The sequence below is a fragment of the Tetranychus urticae genome, chromosome 1, assembly GCF_039701765.1.
Source record: "Tetranychus urticae isolate SD_2017Ah chromosome 1, NJAU_TeUrti_SD_1.0, whole genome shotgun sequence".
NCBI lineage: Eukaryota > Metazoa > Arthropoda > Arachnida > Trombidiformes > Tetranychidae > Tetranychus > Tetranychus urticae.
In genome coordinates, this window is record NC_142958.1 from 3217024 (window position 1) to 3240112 (window position 23089).

At 32.5% G+C, this 23089-nt stretch overlaps 4 protein-coding genes across 5 annotated transcripts; 3 read left to right on the forward strand and 1 right to left on the reverse strand.

The window, feature by feature from the left end:
• Positions 1-97: 97 nt before the first annotated feature.
• On the forward strand, positions 98-1874 carry LOC107368805 (oxaloacetate decarboxylase, mitochondrial). The gene is made up of 3 exons (XM_015936695.3): positions 98-371; positions 452-551; positions 1066-1874. The coding sequence occupies exons 1-3, from the start codon at positions 310-312 to the stop codon at positions 1552-1554; spliced, it is 651 nt and encodes a 216-aa protein (XP_015792181.1). The 5' UTR covers positions 98-309; the 3' UTR covers positions 1555-1874.
• A 99-nt stretch (positions 1875-1973) lies between these two features.
• iPLA2-VIA (calcium-independent phospholipase A2 VIA) lies at positions 1974-7242 on the forward strand. The gene is made up of 5 exons (XM_015935419.3): positions 1974-3245; positions 3657-5155; positions 5231-5712; positions 5865-6032; positions 6234-7242. Exons 1-5 carry the CDS (start codon positions 3028-3030, stop codon positions 6444-6446), a joined length of 2580 nt encoding a protein of 859 aa, XP_015790905.1. The 5' UTR covers positions 1974-3027; the 3' UTR covers positions 6447-7242.
• A 1201-nt stretch (positions 7243-8443) lies between these two features.
• LOC107370266 (uncharacterized) lies at positions 8444-10320 on the reverse strand. Its single transcript, XM_015938259.3, has one exon. The coding sequence runs from the start codon at positions 10009-10011 to the stop codon at positions 8734-8736; it is 1278 nt and encodes a 425-aa protein (XP_015793745.1). The 5' UTR covers positions 10012-10320; the 3' UTR covers positions 8444-8733.
• A 2699-nt stretch (positions 10321-13019) lies between these two features.
• LOC107368990 (uncharacterized) lies at positions 13020-15834 on the forward strand. 2 transcript variants are annotated; one of them, XM_089266817.1, is made up of 4 exons: positions 13028-13188; positions 13268-14546; positions 14964-15316; positions 15388-15834. In XM_089266817.1, the coding sequence occupies exons 2-4, from the start codon at positions 13445-13447 to the stop codon at positions 15718-15720; spliced, it is 1788 nt and encodes a 595-aa protein (XP_089122943.1). In that variant the 5' UTR covers positions 13028-13188; positions 13268-13444; the 3' UTR covers positions 15721-15834. The 2 variants fall into 2 exon arrangements, with proteins under 2 accessions (XP_015792393.2, XP_089122943.1); XM_015936907.3 differs by having other exon boundaries at positions 13020-13188; positions 13268-15316.
• Positions 15835-23089: the final 7255 nt, after the last annotated feature.

Below are 23089 nucleotides of genomic sequence, written 5' to 3' on the forward strand. Positions count from 1 at the left end.
TTATTAAAACCAACTCAAAATTAAAATAATAATCAACTTTACCCGCGCTCGGGTAACCTTGGTTGCAAAATTTTCTATTTGTGTTAAAAACTCATGCTTTATGTTTTGTTCCGTTGTGCATTATAAGGTCTAATTTTACTTGATCTTTTGTTTAAATTTAATCAAATTACCAGCAATTGTTCTTGCATATTTATCGACGATTCTGTTTTGTATGTGCGCTGGTTAAATCAATTTTGTTCAACTTGGCGAATCTGTTTAAGCTCTGTCCAGTTTTCTACTCATTATTGTGCTTCTCTTAGGCTTTTCAATATGAGGCTCATTAACTTTGTTGAATTTAGTCGTAAAATTGTTGGTGTTGGACGTAATTATCTGTAAGTTTAAATTTTACCTGCATAATTTTCTTGTTTTATTGATTTTTGCAATTTAATTAATCTTCTTTCAATGATTTTAGTGGCCATGTTAAAGAGATGAAATATGCCGGAAAGCCGGAAAGTCCTGTTATTTTTCTCAAGCCTCCAACAAGTTTCGTAGTCAATGGATCATCAATTAAAGTAATTAATTATTGATAAAACTAATCCATAATGTGACATCTGAAGAACATATGAATATTGAGTTGCCAGGCAGGTTTTATTGCTAGTGCTTTATCGAGGATTTGTGTGCTTCAGTTCTTGTTTTTCTGGCTCATTTCTTTCTTTCAGAATCTATGAAAACTTACCTCAATTGTTTCAATCAAGGAAAAAAACCTCCTTCCAGACTTGAATTTTCCCCGAGTAGCTTGGAGTCTATACAATCACGAATTCTTAGGCTTTCATATAGCCATTTAAATTAAGATTGCAGTGTTTATGGCTGTTAGCTTGGACCACATGCTACAGAATGACTTTCATAAATATCTATTGAATTAGTGCCTTTTGAATTTTATATTATTCCGTGATTATTGCACTCAATTGAATGAAACTCTTGATTCAACTGTCACAATTCATATATTTATCGTTTCCTTGTTTATTTAACCATCTATTCAGATGTTTCATTAACCAAATTTTTTCTTTATCTTTCACATCAATACAGTATCCAAAGGAATGTTCAGATTTACAGCATGAAGTCGAATTAGCTGTTATCATTGGGTTCAAAGGAAGTGATATTGCAGAAAACACTGCTTGGGATCATGTCGGTGGATATACCATTGCCCTTGATATGACAGCCAGAGATTGGCAAGCAAAAGCAAAAGAACAAGGTATGCCCTGGTCTCGAGCAAAAGGCTCTGATACCTTTTGTCCAGTAGGCACTTTTATCCCAAAAGAAAAGATTCCAGATATCGAAAATCAACGAATTTGGTGTTCAGTTAATGGACAAATGAGACAAGATGGTAACACAAAAGACATGATTTTCAAAATACCGTATATTATTAGTCACATAAGCTCATTTTTCACCCTGGAACCTGGAGATGTTATTCTAACAGGATCACCTGCAGGAACTGGTTCTGTAAAACCTGGTGATAAAATCGAGATTGGTTTGGGTGATCTGATTAAAGCTAATTTCTCTGTTATTGCTAAATAAGCATTTCAATTACATGGTATTTTGTCTAGAATGATTTTATTCATATTATTAATCCTTCCTCCTTCATTTTTCCCTTACCCGCTGTTCCTTCTTTTTCTAAATCATTTATAACAAAAGCAAAATCAATTATAAAACTGTTTAAACCAAAAGCTAAATATTATAAATCTAATGTGTCCTACAGTAAACTGATACAAATGTTAGTTATTTGTTTTTCAATTTATTAAATCAATTCTTTGATATTATTTTTCTGAAAATACAAAATAAAATCATTTGAATTGATGGAATAAACTTGACATTAAATATTCAATTCGTTCATTCAACCTTAAACTCATTTTTTGATTAGTAATCACCAAATTTTCAAGCCGTTATATGAAATGCTTGATATTAAAGTGTAATACAGAATTCATGTGGTTAATGGTGAAAACATTTCATAATTTTTTCTCGTATTCATTTTCCATGGCATTTAGAAGCGTAAATGCTACCGAAATACCTCCAATAATCTATCTCTAAAGCTTTTCTGATCGTTGAGATAGATTAGCCAGAAAAATGTAAAAAATTGATTATTCATGTGAAACAAGTGAGAGTATTAACAATGTAAATACAAGGTGGATTAAAAAGTAACATCTCTACTGAAACTTGGGTATTTAATATCATGTCCAATCTCAAAACACAGAATTCTCGGCACAATATATTTCACACAATGAATAAGAATTAAATTAAACTTCGACATTAGAATAAATCACATAGAATTTTATTCGACTTAATATGTCCTTATGTTTCAAATCCAGTTCACTGATGTTTCACTGATATGTTAAAAAATTTTATGCTTAAAACCATATTTCGACATTTTCGAAGTATTGCTGTGAAAGAGAGATAAGAAAAACCTACAAATAACTCGATTTGCTGATTAATTGCTGAGATATTCAATCACGAATATAACCCAGCCATTTGAACACCTTGTACAATGTTATTATGAAGATGCGTGAGTAAAAAAAATGATCAGCTGATTTCTCCCTTTCAACTGGTTCTTATTATTAAATTGTATATTCCTGTTTTGTTTTGTTAATGTTTTTACTTTAAACCCTTTCACTTTTAAATTGTGATTAACAATGAATTTCAACATCCCTCCCCCTTTATTTGTGTTTATTTACAAATAATTGAGTATTGAATGACTATCAACCATAGATTAAATTGTTTACTCTTTCCTATCAACACTGTCAAACATCACCAATATATCATCATCGTCACCACCACTCATCATTTGTTTTTGTTTCACTTATAACAAAATATCTTTCACCATATTTATAAAATTGTTCCTATTTTTTCTCCAAAAATCAATGAATGATGTTCTACAATTAGCTGACCTTCACTATTCAACATTTATTGGTTTTTTAGTCTCTTAATTTCTAATTCCTTTTCACATTGTTCATATTAACCATCACCTCTGGATTATCGTTCTAGCAATTCATCATCATGTCTTTCCTTCGTGATTTTGTTGGAAGTTTTCGTAAAAAAGATGTATCTGATTATCCATTCAATGTGGTAGTTGAAGTGAAAAATGATGATTACAAGATACATCATGTTTACCAAAGGGAAGATTGCCTCGTTCTTTACGGTTCACCTGATAGTTCACGATTTGAGATTGTCTTACAAAAAGCAATGCCTTCTAAAGGAATTGAAGTTGATTACAGGTAATCATCATGACTCATTTATTGTCTGACTAATTCGTTTATAGTGAAAAATTGTGAGTCTTTCAATTCAACTTCGACCCTAAAAGCACAGAATGACATAGTTCCAAGGAAAAAACCAGTTTAATACCAAAAAAGCCCTTGTTTAATCTTCAAGAAACGTCAGATTCGTCACACCCATTATGTTCAGTGTGTGTGTTTCTCCTTTTTCTCGGTATTTGCTTGTTGCTAATATGCCATGAAATTTTTATTATTGAGATTATTTTCCTTCATTTTTTCGTCACAATATTTATTCATTAATATAAATTGCACTTAACTTTCCAGACTTGTTCTCGTAGATTCAATATCTATTGCTACTTGATACGCACAAAACTAATGTTCACAATTTTCTTATTTTTTATTACCATTTCATAGCCTTTGTCGATTCCAAAATCAGGGTGAAGCTGACAAAGTATTCCATGCCATGGTTAAAAATCAATTACCCAACCTTTGTAATAACTTCCCGGATCTGGTTAATGCGTATAGTCTTCAAGAATTGGTCAATTATGTTCGATCCAATCCAGAGCAAACATTAGCCCATATTTGTGCATATTTTGGTTACCTAGACTGTCTAAAAGGAATTATCGCTAGTCAGCCATCATTAAAAGATGCTGTTGATCCCATCACCCAATATACACCGCTACATCTGGCTGTAAAAGGTTGTCGCCTTCCTGTGATTCAATATTTAGTTTCCTGTGGAGCTGATTTATCAAAGACTGACGCTCGAGGATGGAATATTTTTCACTTTGCAGCAACAACAACTCGAGAAATTATTTCAGCACTTTGTAACCCTTCTGAAAGTTCTCCATCAGCACCACTAAATAGCTCATCAGTAACATCAACTATAGCATCTTCTTTAAGCACTTCTCTTTCTTCTGGGTCTAATGCAACACTCCAAAGTCAAGGATCTTTATCATCATCATCTGAAGATTCAACCTCCAGTCAAAGCGATCATCGAATGCTGATTATAAAGTTGATTAATGCACGAAGCAATGATACAAATAGTCCACTTTATTTAGCTTGTGCTGCTGACAAACCTGAATGTATCAAGGAGCTGTTGAAAAATGGGGCTGATGTAAACGGTGCTTCTCTAGAAACTATTGATGTCGAAAAATCCAGTGAACATAGTTTGTGTAATGTTATTGAACAACTTGACCCTAAAGTTATGAAAATGGGTGGAACAGCCCTTCATTGGGCCAAAAGTCCGCAGTGTATGGAAGCTCTGATTGAAATGGGATGCAATATCAATGCTAAAAATTTCCAAGGAGAAACAGTTTTTCATTGTACAGTTGCTAAAAAAAATCTTGCATGTATTGTCACTCTCTTGTCTCATGGAGCTGACGTTAATGCTACCGGACCTAATGGTGAAACGCCTTTACATATAGCTGTTCGAACTGGTGATGTGACTATTGTCCAAGCCTTAGTTGTTTTTGGTGCCGATTTAAATACGTGTAATAATAGTGGGGAAACTCCTCGGCATATAATTGCAACCAACAAACGAATATCTAACCAAGAATTGATTCTTTACATTTTGGATACTGTTGGTGCAAAAAGATGTAGGAAAGCTCATAACTTGTCCTGTACCGATGGATGTGCAATCAATGCTACTTTCAATGGAATACCTCCTGAAACATCGCCATTATCACGAATTGTTTCAATCCATGATGTTCACTATCGAGATGTACTTGAAGAGGCTGTTAAAAGAAAGAAGAAAAAAGAAATGCAAATTAATTTTGATGATCCTCCTGAAAATGAGATTAAACTGTTGTGTCTGGATGGTGGAGGGATTAAAGGTTTAATCTTGGTCCAAATGCTGGCAATTCTTGAAGATATGACTAAAAGGCGGACTTATGATACTTTTAATTGGATTGCTGGTAATTAATAAGTACAATGTATTCGATGCGATTTATATTTAAACATATCATTCTTTTTTCTCTTGCTCACACCAGGTACATCAACGGGAGGTCTTTTAGCAATATCTTTAGCTTTGGGTAATACAGCAGCTCAATGTCGTCAACTTTATTTTCGTCTGAAGGATAAAGTGTTCCTTGGACCCCGACCTTATGATTCTGAACCTTTAGAAAAGTTTGTCCAAAAAGAGTTTGGTGTTGATACAAAAATCAGCGACATCGCTAATCCCCGTTTAATGATTACAGCCACAAAGTCAGATACATTTCCAGCCGAATTATTTCTATTTCGTAATTATCCGTCAGCCAATGAAATAATCATGTCCACCGAACCCGATTCTTCTAGACCTCCTACTCCAGCTGGATCTGATACTCTTCTTTGGATGGCTGCACGATCATCAGGAGCGGCTCCTACATACTTCAGACCATGTGGACCTTATCTTGATGGTGGATTAATCTCGAACAATCCAACCTTAGATGCCTTAACTGAAATTTCTCAGATAAATGCCTCATATGCTCATATTGTGAGTTAAATCTATTTTTAACACGAAACAATCTTCTCTTTGCAATTTTCATCCATTTTTCATGACAAAATATCTTTGCATCATAACTCTAATCTTGAGTACTTGAGTCATTCCATTATTAATAGTTGTATTGAATTATCTTAATTTTACAGGGTCATCCAGAAAGAACACTCAAACCTACCGTAGTTGTATCATGTGGAACTGGTGCAATCCCCACTAAATCTATTTCTATTCTCGATGTTCACCGTCCTGCTACTTTGGTCGGAGTGGCTAAAATGGCCTTCATGGCTCCAGCACTAGGCGAACTTCTTGTTGATCAGGTTAGTTTTGGGTAAAACAAAATCTCTAATCTCTAAATGAACTTGATGCACCTGAAAAAGACCTGAAATATTTATATCAGGCTTAGTTACTGGAAATTTCAGTTGACATCATCATTCATCATTTTGTATTAAAAATCTCACTATTTTTATTCATATTTAGATTGAAATTTTAACCATAACAGTTTTGCGTTTCAATTTCAGGCAACTCAATCTAATGGTCAAGTTGTGGAAAGAGCCAAAGCTTGGTGTCATGGAATTCATTTGCCATTTTTTAGATTAAATCCGCCCATTTCCGAAAATATTAATTTAGATGAAACTAATAACGTTAAACTCATCAACATGTTATGGGAAACAACTGTTTATATGTACAACCGTAAAGACGAGTTACAAGAGTTGATTTACCTGCTTAGTTGAGCCAAATTTGTTTGACAAAACAAAATCGTCTACTGTTGTTATTTATTGTGACAATTTTATCATTAATAGCATCATCATCATCTAGGGAGTAAAGGTGAATGAATTTTTGGAAAATATTCACAAATCTCGTTTTCCTGAACTTTACTTTTTTACTAATTATTACCAATTCTGCATTAACCTTTGCAAATTAAGCCTTCAAATCTGTTTTTTAATCTTGAACGTCAAATTTTCACCAAAAACCAACAAAACTCATCAACGATTTTTACCTGTCTTTTTGTATTCTCAAAGAAGCTACCTTTTGGATTCATCAGGTTGTGTTTTCAATCTAACAAGAGTTAGAGTAGACTTATCCAGTTCATATTGCATCTGATTGATCACTTTTTGGCTAAGTTTTTCGTTTATTATTTACTCAATCCATTTTTCTTGGTGAAATTTGAAATCTTTCTCATATTCACCTAAGGAACTTCATTTTCAATTTTGTTTTCTTTCTCTATTTTCCTTGTGCAATCAATCAAATCTAATCATTTTTCGACTGTCATTTAAACATCTCACCAACAAAACTTGTTTCTTGTCATTAAACCAATGAACTTATTGTAATTCAACTAATCAATTGGCCAATATCTGAACAGAAGATAAAATCCATCAAAACTTGAAGCTCAATCTGATTTTCAATCTTTTTATTTCTCAAAAACCAACAAAGAAAATTGTAATTCCAATTTAATTGTAAAATTATGATCATGAACAAAACAAAAACTTGTTTAAAATACAATAGTAAAATCAATTGAAAATTGCCTTATCCAAATGATTATCAAGCAGTTATTGTTTCCAATCTTATCATAATAAATATGTTTGATGATTATCATTCTGGTCAAGAATCTTAGTTAATCAGAAGACCTTTAAAATTGTAATATCGCGATCATTGATATAGAAATGAACAAAATGAAAAATCAAAATGTGAAGCAAATCAGCTGTTTACATTCATTGAAAGCATACATTGTAATCAAATGAACGTCTATATTTATTGTGATTAGTTTTATTGATTCTTCCAATAATCTTGTGTTATAATTAAATGGTGAAATTAATTAAACTAAGTGTTTTCTTCCCTATTCATCGATTCAACTATTTAAAGCAAGATTAACTTAATAATAAATCAGTAATGGATGCTTCCAATTTAAAGTATCCACCTTTAAATAGCTATGCAACCAGTTGATTGCAGCTATAGTTGATGGTTTAATCATCGGTTAACTAATTCAGTTACAATTATATTATCTTATATTTATATTATGATTCTTGAATAATATGTCTTTCTGTTCAAATCATAAACTGTCTCAATTACCGGATTACTTGTGAGCAATATTTGTTACCTTAACAATCATGCTGATTTAGTTTGCATTTCAAGCAATCAAAGTATATAATTATATTCATTGGTGATCATTAAAGATAAACATTTCCATAAATTGATACAAAATTAAGATTTTGTTTGCCTGAGATTCAGTATCATTATTTAAATTGGTATTAAGATTCAATTGACTTGATATTTGTCACTTTCCTTTCATGTTGCCTGTGCTGTCAACTAACAGTAAAAATACATCTTTTTAATCTAATGTTTTCTTATCGCTATCATCATCATTGTTATTATCATTATGATCATTATTTTTGATTGTTATTATCATTATTAGGATCATTGTATTATCATTATTTCATGATTATCATCATTATGCTTAACATTGTAGGATTCATTCAATATTACTGGTTTGCTTTGTAAACCGGTTATTTATAGCTTTCACATTTTATTAATTTTTTCACAATGATTCTGAAATAATTAACTGCACTAAGTGTGATGGAAATCATGAGCAGGGTTAATTATTGTGGTTAATTTTGACACAAATATTTAACAATTGAAGCTGTAACTTTGGTTAACTTGATTACTTTATATTTGAATTTTAAAATAATCTTCTGATTATTCAGGTGAATTTGACTTTAAAATTAAACTACAGTTTGTGAGAAGATGATTTATTTACATTTTAATTTGAGTTTTAAAATAAAAATTGCAACAAGAAGAAGAAGAAAACAAATCAAATTTAAATGGAAAGAGAGAAAGAAGATGAAATAAAGTTCGTTTCCTGCTGGAATGAAGATGATGATGATTATGAGGATCATTGGAGGGATAAAAATGATGATGGTGGTAACAATGTTGATGATCTTGGCCATTTGAAATTGAGTGCAATGAGATTTAAAATTGGAAATTGATTAAAACAAAACAAAAATTAGTAACAATAAACAAAAACTAGATAATTGTAAAAAATGGAACAGTGAAGTTCTTTAACATGACATTAACCATGGAAACGGCTTCCACTTCAAGGCGTCTCAATGTTGGATTTAAATGCTTTTGGTTGTATGGGTCATTGAGATATTGAGATAACCAAAGGCCTACTCCTTGAGTCAAGTTACCCAAACCACGAATGATTAGTCTGACTTTTCCCAGTCTCCAGATGCGAAGTCGGTCAACTCTCTGTTGTACCTGAGAATCCTCTTCTCCTTTGGGTGTTGTTTGAGTAAATTGAACCTGCATTTTGGTATCTTGTAAATCAGCTTCAAAATCTCCATCCCATAACAGTTTCCAGTCATGGATTGCTCGATATTTATAACGGATTCGCAAATTTTCAAAGCCAACCGTTAATCCCAACGATACAGATTCATTTGAGCAATGAACCCAAGCCGATTTCCTCCTCTGCAATGAATAAGCACGAGTTGCTCCTCCTTCGTATAGGAATACTTTGATGTTGTACTCTGGAAGGTAAATTGTTGCATTCGGTGTTGAAAAAGGTTCCATAACTCTGATGATTCGAGCTGCAAATCTAAACAAACTGTCGACGTATTCGTCCAATTCTTTACCAGGCTTACAGGGAACTTGTCTTTTTGATCTTCTATGCGCTTCTTCCATATGGTTAACGATATCATTAATTGAAGATGATGACAACCTCCTATCTTGATTAAAATGATGATGGCTCAAAGCCAAATTGTATTGATGCATCCAATCAATGGGTTTTTCTTCTTTAATTAATAAACTCATCAATTTCAAAAGATGCGAATCAATTTCACTGGTAACCCGATTAACAATCATTGAGGCAATTGAATTGAAAGCTTTGTAACACAAAGAATCACATTGATAACTTGTTGAGTTTGAAGTAAACTGAGGAATAACAGTATCATGATAACTTTTGCACCAAGGGTTGATAATAGTTAGTGTACTATTGATTAAACTGTAATTTATCACATTGGCAAACCAGGATGTAAACCAATTAGGTATTTTTATCGTGAATGAACCAGAATCATTGGACACTCTACCAGCTGATTGAGCGGGTAAAAAAGGTTGACGAGAATGGTGAGTAATCTCATAGTCACCTGTTACTTTGAGTGCAGGAAATTGTAACAAAATTGAAAGACTTTTAGTTAAATCATTTGAAGCAACATCTTTAACTTTAAAAGTTCTTAATCCAGTAACAGAAACCCGATTAAGAGTTGCATTAATAAAATCACTAGGCTCATTAGTTAATAGCCACATTGAAGATAAACTTAACGGATCCAGTACAGGAAGATCGAGTATTTTCTCAGGGGTCTTTACATAATCACTATTATTAGCTTGATGATCCTTTCCTTCAACATTACCGTTAATAATCAAGCTATTTGCATGGGTTAATTTATTTTTGACCAATGAAGGTAAAATGAGCCATTCACTCGGTGATCCTAAACTATCTCCTGGTGTTTCAAAAAATCCATAAATTGGTTCCGAGTAAACAAAAACTAAAAGAGTTGAAAGACAAAATTGTATTTAAAAATGAAAAACAAAAGAAGCCAATTTGTCAAACAATCAAAGCTGATTTTCAGCTGACAGCTGATATTAAAAATTTAGCTCGGTAATCAAATCAAATCAAATCACAAAATTAGTCAAATTGAAACCAAATAGTTGTACTTACCTGAAATGAATAAACAAACTAAATTGACCAAAATTTTCATTGTAAACTGAAATTTGTTTTTAAAAGCAAAAGCAAACGAAAACAAAACAAATAACAATTAAGTTGATTGTTAATCCAAATAACGGTAATCAATAAAATTGTAAAACATAACACTAGACAAAATGAAAGCCAATAAGAGGAAACAAGAAAAGGTTAGCACATTGAACTGTTCAGTTGACCATTTGCTCGAACAGTTTGCAAATTATGAAAAAAAACACCGATTCTCATCTTCATCATCATCGTATCCTGATAACAGGATTTAGTCTCTTCCTACTCTTATTAAGGGAAAGTTGTTTGAATTAGTTTTAGTTAATGAAGCTCATACTGATGATGATGATGATAGAAACAGGGTCATCAGTTTTTTACCCGAAAATAGTTTTTTTACGAATTTCAAGCGACATGGAAAGAAAGATGATAAATACGAGATGAGAAGGTCCAATGAACTTGATTTCAATTGAGGTTGGCCCGAGGCTGAGGAAAGTAACATTTGATGCAAAGTAAGATGATGATGAAGAAGACCAGAATTAACATCAGCCAATTGGGAGGGTAAAGAATGGTGAAAGTAAAGATTGAGATTATAAATAAGGAAGCAAGGAAGATGATGGAAATGATGAGAATGATGAGAAAGTTAGAGGAGGAGATAAATGGATATTTGAAATAGAAAGTTAATATTAACAAATTGAATGTTTGAACAAAATGTATTTCACTTTCTGGTCAACTTTTGGTTCATTTGGGTATAGCCTAAGGTCATCTTTAACTTATTTCTTCCCTTCTCTTCTCTCCTTTCACTATTTAAGTTCAATATCGTTGTTCATGTTTAGTAATAAAAAGATTCATTTCAATCTTCATCCATTTTCACCACCATCATGCCGATTCTCAGCATTCATTTTACCTAAAAAATCAACTCTATTCTTGGCAACACTTTTGCTTTTTTATTTTCATTTACATTTTGCTCTCCTTTCCAGTTATTTTAAATTCATCCTTTAATTGTTCAAATCAATATTAATTGTCAAAATAACAGTTTAATTGGTGTTTATGTCAATCTTGCCAATCAAAGGTTTCACTTGATTTTTCATTACAACTCTTGTTAATACAAATTACCCTTTAGATTGAAGTAAATGTTAAAATTATTCAATTGCTGTTTAAAAATGTTAATTGTTTAAAAGATTGTTTCTTTGGTTAAATTATCATTAAAATTATTCAGTCTTCTTCCAAAGATGAACATTGAAATTGAGAAAATTCAATTTTGTATAATCAAAGGTAATTTAAGTTCACTTGTTGGTCAATATGAATATTTAGTTAAAGGGTTAGTTACATTATTGAAGTTGATTATTAAATTGTTGCCTTTTATTGCTTACAATCTTCTCATCAAAGTTGACTGTTAAGGCCAATGAACATTAAATCATTTAAATTGAGAGAGAAGTTAATTCACTTGAAATTCATCCCTTCCAAATGAGTTATCAGCTTGAAAAATTGAAACAAAACTCATGATAATCTTGTAAGCCAAATTGATTGAAACAAATTTTTCTTCATTAATATTGGTAAATATTGATACACATGATGAAAAATGTTATCCCTAAGAGTTTGAATAATTACAAGGATTAATCATGAAAAGGGTTTTGGATTTGATTTACTCGTTTAACTGTGAGTTCAGGTGGAACTCATGTTTTAATGTAATCATTTTTCTTCATGCTATACCTGTGGTTAGTATTGAAATTGTAAAATAAAGAGCAATTTGAGGCAAGAAAATTGGTGTTAATAAACTTGAAAGGAAAAGTAATCGATAGCAAACAACAGCAACATTGAACAATCAAGGTATTACCATAAAGGTGGAAGAGGGTGGAGGAAGGAGGAGGAAGGGTTCAATGTCTTCATGGAAACATCTAAATATCCCGTTTACATAGAAGTTCATTGTGATTTTCAGAAATCATTAATTTCTGGATAACGTTCATAGACCTTAAAGGAGCATAATTTTCATTTAATTTTATTTTCCTTCTTTTCTTTTCTTAATCTTTCTTCATGGGCTCTTGTCCGAGCAAACAGGATCCAATGACCGATGGTAGATGAAGTTTATCATGATGATGATGATCATGATAATGATTTTGATGATCAACATGATGATAGTGATACCTTTATGGGAGTGAGAAGAGTGAGAAAAGGGCAGAGAGGCTACTCTAGATGCTAGGAAATCTCATTTAAAATCCTTGCTATCTGATTGTGTTAATTTCATAAGCAATTCTGAACGGGACATCAACGGAATCCAATCATGTTAACAATTGTGTTCATCTTAACTTTATGTAAGCAAATTTTATTGCAACAATCAGTTTGACCATTGGTTTATCTGTTTTTTATTCAATTTGTGAATGTTTTGCTTGTGCAGAAATTTTAGTGTTAAGATCAGGCCAGAAAATATTATGTTTTCATGTTACGAGAAATAATATTTTTAAGTTTTCTATTCATTTTATTCTGATTTGTTTGTGAAAAATAATTAGTGTGTGATTTAGTTTATTATCAGCCGATTTGGAGAGAGAAAGCGAGAGATAAGATAAGCTGTTCCTTTCTTTTGTAGTTTTAGCGGGATTTGCTTTAAGGGTTGAAAATTCGTGCAATCACTTTATTATTTTTATTTTTTACCTTCTGATAATCATTTTTAATTCTGTCTTTTTTTAGATTCTTTGGTTTCTGCTGAGAATCCTGATCCTTCATGTCTACAATGTATTTGCCAGGTAAGTCTTTTTATTTTATGAATGTAATCTTGTTTTGATCACCAAGACTTTGAATAACATTGTTTTCGTTTCTTACTAGGCTTCATCAAATTGTGATATTAACAACTTAAAATGTGAAACTGGATCAGATTATCAAACCAACTGTGGGCCATATCAAATTTCTCGCTACTACTGGGAAGATGGAAATGCGATTGGCTACGATTTTGAAACTTGTACCAATTTGAAAGCTTGTGCTGAACGCGTAATCATCAATTATATGAAGAAATATGCTCGAGATTGTAATGGTGATGGTGTTATCGATTGTGTTGACTATGCAGCTATTCACCGAATGGGTGCTGATCGTTGTTCTGACCAATCTTTATACGAATCGGAATATTGGCAAGTTTTCAGTCAAACCCAATGTGTTGTTAACCCTTCACTTGAATCTCTACACTCAGCACCTTCATATCCACAGCAACAATATCTTTCAAATAATCAACAAAATTTCATGTATGTGCCTAAGTCATCATATCCAGGACAGAATAATGTCTTATATTATCCAATGAATGGTGCCAATACCAATTCTGGTCGAAGAACTTCTCAACCCTCAATTCCATCATCTACGAATCCTGTTTCTGAGAATCCTCGAAGATCCAACAGGAAGAAGAAAAATCCTTCAAGAAGACAAAAGCCAAAGAGAATTCCTTCTAACGGAACAAGTTCACCTGTTTATCCAGTCTCTAGTTATTATCCAGCTGTGCCCAAAGAACCTGAGAGCCCTTCAACTCGATCTGGTGAACATGATACGTTTGAAAATCGATTTGATAATAGTGCACCTGAAGCACCTGTTTATGACTCTGCTCCTTACGTACCAAATTTCGTAAACAATTTACCATCTTCAACTGTTCGTCCACCTCGTAATCGATCATCAACTCGAAGAACAACATCAAATGAAGTTGGTTCAGTCAACGGTAATATTTTACCTAGGGAGAGACATTCACCTCGTCGATTCACGACACCAGAAACTTTTCCTTCCTCACATGATCATTCCATACCTTCATCATACCCATCAGAGTTACCCTCATCATTTTTACCTTCTGAATCTCCTTCAGAATCATCGTCCTTAACTCCCCACTTTAATCCTTTACCTGCATCATCTCCTCCTGCTATGATTCCATCTTCTTCACCTTCTCATGTGCCATCTTTTCAACCATCAATCGAGCCACTTCCAGCCTCATCTTTGACTCCCTCTGACTCACCAGTTACAACACGATCTCGACCCAATAGCTCGAATAACCGTAGACGCAAACGTGTTAAGCCACCACACAATAGACGAGCTACTAGGAATCGACCTACACTTAATCAACCTTCTACTCCAGGTAACTCTGTCTCAGTAAACCCACCAGCCAGTGTTAATGCGAATCACCCAACTGTACCAACTAATCACGTTTCTATTCCAACGAGCTATGTACCAGTAAAACCTCCAGTCATTTCATACGAGAATCATTTACCACCTTTAACAAATAATCAACCTTTCAATAGGACAAATTCTGTCACCATTAAACCACCGGTCATTTTGTATGAAACTCGCCCAACGTTATCATCACCAACTAATCTACCCTTTATGCCTACGAGCTCTAATACAGTGAAGCCTCCATTCGTTATGTACGAGAATTATCCGACTTCTTATCCAACTAATCCTCGCCACAATCCAACTAGCTCTGTAACTATTAGGCCACCATTTAATTTGTATGAAACTCCTTCTAATTTACCATCTGATCAACCTGCCATGTCAGTTGGCCCTGTAACTGTAAAACCTCCAGTTGTTTTGTACGAAACTCGGCCCACATTTTCACCAGCTTACCAACCTACATCTAGAGCTGTAACAATTAAACCCACAGTTATTTCTTATGAGACCCGTCCAACAACACCAACCACTACAACAATCACTTATTATCAACCAGAAACTGCAAGACCAATCAATCCTCGTTCCCCACCATCTTCATCACCAGCAACTTCTACTTTTAGAAATGACTTTGAAGATGGTGTAACTAATGGTGATCCAATATTGCCACCGAGTCCAGTTCCTCCGCACCTAACAAACACAACTATAACTGTTAGCGATCAATGTTTATCATGTTTATGTGAGGTAAGTTATAAGAATTAATGAAAATTTGAAATTAGAAATATTACTAATGATACAATTTTTCATATTTACAGAGCACAGATTCATGTCTTAATAAAGTAGCTTGTTCAAACCCTGAAGGGCCTTGTGGTCCATATCAAGTAACAATGGAGCAATGGGTTATTGCTGGTAAACCCAAAAATAACTTCCAAAAATGCGCAACAAGCTTGGATTGTTCCAGAGGAATTTTAAGGCGATATTTAAGCAAACACGCAGTAGATTGTAATGCTGATTCAGATGTCAATTGTGTTGATTTTGCTTTGATCCATAAATATGGATTAGACAATTGTAAAGTAATTCCTGAAGACTTATTCAAATCAGGTTATTGGCTGAGTTTTGAAAGCTGCTATGGATTTGATAGGAAATAAGTTTTTTAAATTATTTATTAGTCAAAACTAATGATAGATATTATGTAAAATGTATAATTTTTATGGTAAAAAAGTAATTTATTGATAAATAAACGTGTTTTTACAAATGCTTAACCGTTGGTTAAATTGTAGACTCAAACTTCAAACTTAATTTTAATTATAAGTGATACCTGAAAGAGTTTAATCATGAAAAATTGAATGCCTAGAATACTAATTAGAATATTGCAATTGAACTTTTGATGCATCAAAGAAGGTTGATGAACTATTAAACTGAGTTTTATTTCAGCCAAATTAGTTTGTTCATCAGTTCTTAATTCAAACGACTTCAAATTAATAGATTTTATTCAATTAAATTAGTTTAGTTGTGAACTTTTTCGTTGAATTTGAAATTGATATTGAAATAGTTAAAAATAGTCTTTCCAAGGGTCACCATGAAAATGAATATTTCAACGATTTTATTACATCTTTTTATAGTGAAACTTATAATCTGTTCAATTAATAGTGCTCCAAGTGAATACAGAGACATCTTTAGATTTGCTGATCAAGGTCCGAATGGAGAAACAATGGTCGAAGAAGAATCCGAGGAAATATACGAAGAAAGGTCTGATTTTCCAATCGATGATCCAACAATCATTGAAATTATCGGTCTGATTGAGGATTATGAATCAGTTAGTCACTGAATTGGACAATTTGGATAATAACAATCATCTCAACAAATTAAAAGGTCAACATCAACATCAACAAGTCCGCAAACACCAACAGTTGGAATTTTGCTCAGAATTGTTCTCATTGAATGTCTAGTGTTGGCCTAAATGACTTCATCATTTCATTTCACTTCTTTATTCAGCATAAAAAATTAGATTATTCCAAAGTCGCTTTCATGAAGATTTATCAAGATAATCAACAATTTAAGGCTTTGTTTCTTCAATGTGCAAAGGTACTACAAAAAGGTGTAAAAACTGAATTTTTTATGGTTAATAAAGAAACATAAATTGCCAGATTTGTGAAAATTAATACCAATGCTGATAATGTTATTGTGTATAAATAAAATCCAATTTTTACTCCACTTGAAATAAATGAATTGAAAAATTTGATTGGTCTGAGTAAACTTGATTAACTCAGAAACAGGATTTATCTTCATATTTACACTTTATAAACAGTTAGATTTAAGTACTTTTAAACAATTTAAATTCACATTAATAGAGTAACGATGACTAACGGACTGATGACGGACTAATAGGTCTTATGTTTATTTTCAAATGCGTCTTCGACAAACACTTTTTCAGGTTCAATCTGCAAATACACCGAAATCTCCTTGATTAAAAAATATTGGAATGAAAACGCAAGATTTATGCAATTTAGATTTAATTCTTGGTTAATTTTCAATGATTTTTTGATATAATTTCATCTATTTATGATACTAAAAGTTTGGTTAGTTTTTCAATGTAACATTATTTTCAGTGTAAATTGTGAAGCTGTCAATAGCAAATTGCAGGTCAAAGACACTGGTTGATGCATCAATGCTGATTCTTAAGTCGCCCAAAACAAAAGGAGTGGCCCATGAGCATATTTCCCGTTTAATAGAGGTAGGTTCTATAAGTTGCTGATCGAAAGAATTGATTCAGTACCATTGATTATAAATCCATCAAAGAGCACATTTTTCCAGTAAAGATGACATTTAAATAGTAATTGGATTTCATCTTTTCTCGTTAGAGTTAAAGACATTTCGTTGAAATAGTCTCTCGAATAATAAAGTTGATAATGAATTTGTTTTTCGGTTTGATCAAATGTAAACAGAACCTCATCATTACCATGAGCATTATTACAGCACTTAAGATATTGAGCGTGATAATTTGGAAATAGACTAGTGTCATGAGCAACTAAGATCTCCACTGAATCATCATAGAGTGTTATTGATTGTGTACTTTCTTTGAACAGATCTACTCGTTTTGACCATTCACCATCATTAATTGTGAGAGTACAAGTACAGGATAAAACATCCTCTTCGTAAGACGATGATCCAGTTGTTGAATTGTAGGTTCCTCGCTCAAACCTTGTATCAGTTGACCCATTAGACGATTTACAGGGTGACAATTCATAACCGAGAGACTTTTTTTCGAGATAACTGCCGAACGGTACATGCAGTAGCCCTCATATTTTTTTCTGGGCATTAGGGCCTCAAAGGTAAATGTTTGGGCTACTTTGCAGAAATTCGAAAATTTTGAAATTTCTATGGGATTTTACATAGAAAACATCATTTTTTAGAAAAATTGGAATTTCGACCTCAAAAGGCGATTTTTTTGCATAAAGTCATCAGACAGCTACAAGTTGTTCTTTAAACACATTTATTCAGATGATACATTCGATATTCAGAAAAATCGCCTTTGGAGCTCGCAATTCCAATTTTTCTAATAAATTCTATTTTTCTATGTAAAATCCCATAGAAATTTCAAAATTTTCGAATTTCTGCAAAGTAGCCCAAACATTTACCTTTGAGGCCCTAATGCCCAGAAAAAAATATGAGGGCTACTGCATGTACCGTTCGGCAGTTATCTCGAAAAAAAGTCTCTCGGTTATGAATTGTCACCCTGTATAACAAGTGTATGTATTTCCAAGAACAGTAAGTTGTTTGATGAGCACCTTGAGTGTCTTTTCATCATCTGGTGCTACATTAAAACCTTTCAATGTTAGTTGAAGATGATCATATTCACCAAAGACTGGAATCGCTTTGAACTGAGCTGTAATTAGATTATTGTTTGAGCAAACATCAGAACCATTACTCGATATACAATATGTTTTAGTAAAAAACTAATTATTGCATGAATTATTAGCTTCAACTTGAGAAGTGAAAAAGATAAAAATGAATAAACACGAGAAACACATTTTAATCATTTTACAAGAATTGACAAGTTTTACGACTTAGCTGGTACTTTTGAAGGATTGGAATTGACGAATGAATAATCGAAAAATTAAGGCATAACTTTTCGATACAAAAGTGATATGTAACGTTAAGCTAAAAATTTCAATGCACTTTCATGTTGCATGAGTACATCTTGATATCGAATCTCGAATCTCCCTCAAAGTTTTATCGTCTAATTTGACACCTTAAAAGGGTTGGAATCGACTGATTAATAATGGAAAAGGCAAAGAATAAATACTGTCACATATTGTTTGATTTTATCGGCTATTTTTTCATGTATGAAATCGATAAGTTAGATGCAATGTTGAAGGATTGGAATTCAGAATTCATGAATTATGGAACAATAATTCGCAAATTACATGTATATATATTGATTTTATCTGTTAAAGAGGCAAATTTATGTTCCTCTTTAATGTTTATTCACTATTAATTGTTGTCATCTTTTTGTTACATAAGCAATCTGCATTGTTTCCAAGTGCACATCTTGATAAAATCAATTCTCCCTCGAAGTTTTATCACCTAGTTTCACACGTTTAAAGCTTTGGAATTGGAAACGGAAAAATTCAATTAAACTTTTCCCTATATCGCTTGATCTTATCGTCTATTTTTAATAAATACATATTTCGTTCACCTTTGAAATCTCCATGTTCATGCTTTATCTATCACTAAGCACCTTCTGGTTTCAAAGGAATATAGAGACATCTTTAAATTTGCTGATCAAGGTTAGTGAAAAAACAATCAATGAATGAATGGATGGATGGATCAATGAAAAAACAATGGTCGAAGAAGAATCCGAAGAAATATACGAGGGAAGGTCTGATTTCCCGATAGATGATTCATAACACACCCCCTAACACTTTTTTACAGTCACTGTTTTGTCAGTTCTGAGATAACTAACACCAATTTATCAGACATTGAAGTAGCAGGAGAAGAAAGTTATTTGATGAAAAATCTGATTCCATTGAATCTACCGGTATTTGTTAATGAATCAAATCTGTTTCCCTTTAAACCTTGATGTTCATCATCCATAAGATTTTGAAATTTTTTAGCTATTACATACGCGATCTGGATTGTTTAGATAAAAATTTCCATACATTTGCAGATTCAATGTGCTAATCTTGATGTTCTCAAACCTCAGTCCCTAAATAATCATAAAATAAAAACACAAGATTGATGCAATTTTACATGTCGTGGGGTTCCCTCGTGAGCAAAGGCAAGTTGAAACAAAAGGAAAGTAAACTTCAGTTTAGAGACAAAATTTATCCTTGTATTTATTTTTTAGTACCATTGAAAAAATCGGGTCCTATGAGGATCAAGAGGCGCGGATAGAGCGGTTGTTGGTGCAAAACCACCGCCTGTTGGCGATATTCGTTTAGCCACATTGATTATATAGCCATCAAAGATCACATTTTCCCAGTGTTAGTAAGCAAGGCTTCCTTTGAGTCGTCATTGAGTGTTATTGATTGTGAACTATCTTTGAGCAGATCTATACCCATTGGCCAGATAAATCTATGAATATCGAAAGACCAGGAACAGTTTAAAATACACTTCGAGTAATAAGATAATCCAGTTGCTAAACCGAACGATGTTTCAGCAATCATGCTGAGTAAACATAAATATAGAGAAACATTTTGTAAACTTGGGGCACAAATTTATTTATTTATTGAGGCACAAATCTTCATCAGTTTGATTCCTTTTAATGCACCATCAAATGAATCCAATGCATTAAAATTGTAAATCATTTTTTCTTGCTTGCTCTGTCAGCGACCAAGGGCACCATTGCCGAAACCGCTAACAGCTTGCAGTATTCCTACATTGACGGTACCTCTAAGCGTTGTATTTCTTACTCGATCTGGCAGACCGGACTGTGCTCCAACTGATATGAGACCAATTGCCACAAGAAAGACACAAATGTAAAATTTTTGAAGTTCCATCACTTTTTGTTATTTTTTGTTTGGTGATTAACTTTTTGTATATGAAGCTTATATTATGAATGAACACTTGAACACTTGATGCAGTCTTTTATACTCAACTAAACGTATGTATCAATAGATGAATATTTTTTAGAAACTTGTTCAATGTTTATTTTACAAGTGACATTAAATTTGAATTGTAAACGTATGACTCAACTATCCTGCATTTTATGTTTGATAAGCAATGTATACAATTAGGCGCAGGGTAACAGATAACCATTATTTATGACCATTTTTCAACAATAATTTGATAAGTTTTACTAGTTATCAGTTCATTTCTTTTACAATGTTAAAGTTGATGAAGAGGGTTTTATCCTTTGAACCCAATTCGAGGTAAACTTTGAAATTATAAAGCTTTTGAATTTACACAAACGTCTGATTAGTAATTTGTTTGTCTTTGAATTATCATTATCCGATCTGCAAGCTTATGGAATAATCAGGCTTATTCAACTGCTTTCAATTGACTTTAATTAATCTGCGAATTCAATGTTTGCTGCGGAGTATTGCATTTTATCGTACGATTTTCAACTCTCGACAAGTGTGGTTAAACAAAAACTGTTTCCGTTCTGACAGTATTTGCATAGTGTTTAAATTGACAAAGAGCAGTTATAACAGAACCTAATTCAATTAAATTAACACAAAATGTAAAGCTATTGAATTTTCACAAACGTAAGATTAGCAATTAGTTTTTATTTTGATTATCATAAGCCTATCTTCAAACATATCTTTAGAAGTGTTTCACTTGGTCATACGATTATCAAACTCTGGAGAAGGTGTTTAAAAAACTGTTTTTAAAGCAAGGGATGATTGAAATTTCCATACAATCATAGGTTATACGGTTGTACAGTTTCATTTCTTTTATTTTACGGGTCGCTTATCGTTATAAATTACTTATTCTTGAATTTTCCATCTTTTCAAAAATCAGAAACTTACTTCAGTAAATATTCATTATGAATACAATTTGTTTGCAACCTGTGAGCAAAAACACTTTCGAAGCCAATTTCAACCAACTTAGTCGCAACAATAGTTAAAAAATGATGACGAATGATAGCAAACCAATATTATAACTCATTGTCAACTGATATTGAAAATTTTCTGATTAATTCAGCTTGAAGAGCGAAACAACTTAACTTAATTTAAATTAACACAAAATGTAAAGCTACCCAAGCCTCCCAATAATCAAATGAAACTTATTTAAAGTGTAATTAAACATAGATTTTCTTTATTCAAGGATATAAATTCAACTAAAAAGTAAACATTTTTTTATCTAAATTGATTTTCTCTGGATAAGTCTGCATTTTTTGCAGTTAAAAGATGAATATTTTTAATCAATTTCATGATGTTTTTTACAATGTTTTTCAAAATAAGTTATTGTGGTGAAGGTTTTACAACAATTGAGAAAGGGCAGAACATAGAAGAAAAAGTGTTGAAGGTGATTTTCTACGTTGTAGATTTTTTTCATATTAATAAATTTACCCTGGCAAAGTAAACAGGAATAATTATGACCAGAGCCAGACATAAATTGAGAATAAGTTGCTTTTTCCTCTTCTTTGCTTACAATTCGTCGATCATTCTTATCGCGTGAAAAATAAACTACTTGCCTTTTGTAACACCTGGACTTATACATCATTTCATCATTACCTTCACCTTCTTCATTTTGTTCAATCTCCATTTCAGGATCATTTTCAGCACTTTCAGTTTTATTTGCGTTAACTCATGAAAGAAAGAAAATGAAGCTACAGGGTGCAATACTGCCTCAAAGTCAAAAATTATGATTTTTCATGAAAATATCGTGGATTGTATCGATATTTGAAATTATTCTTCATTTTTTTAATGTTGAATTAATGAAAAAGAAATTACGTATTCCATGGTGTATCGCATTGTAGAATGTGAATCTTCATTCAGATGCAATTCACGTTCAAAGTTACAAAATTTACCTTCGAAGAGCCAATGTAAGATTCGAAAAGTTCAACAACGAATTAAATCGATTTTTTCGTATGACTAGCTTATGGATAGTAAGTTCTTGAGTCAGATGCAGTGTTATAAAATGTTTTGCGTTTTTCCTTTACTAGCTACGACTCGAAGTCGATTGACGAAAAAATCATAATTTTTGACTTTGCGACAGCGTTGCACCCTGTAGCTTCATTTTCTATTTTCTTAAATTACCTCGAACAAAACTTCAACTTATTGACTATATGGAATCGAAAAAATTTTCGAATTCGTGCAAAGGACAAAAAAGTTATTAGCGATTCAAAACCGGCTATTTGACTGAAACACCCTGTATAGCCATCTAATTCATCTAATCTAAGATGACATTAAAATAGTAATTGGATTCCATGTTTTCTCGTTAGAGTTAAAGCAATGTTTTGAGCAACTAAGACTTCCTTTGATTCATCATAGAGCGTTATTGATTGTGCAATGTCTTTGGACAGTTCTACATTGACTGGCCATATATGACGATTAATATTGAACCCCC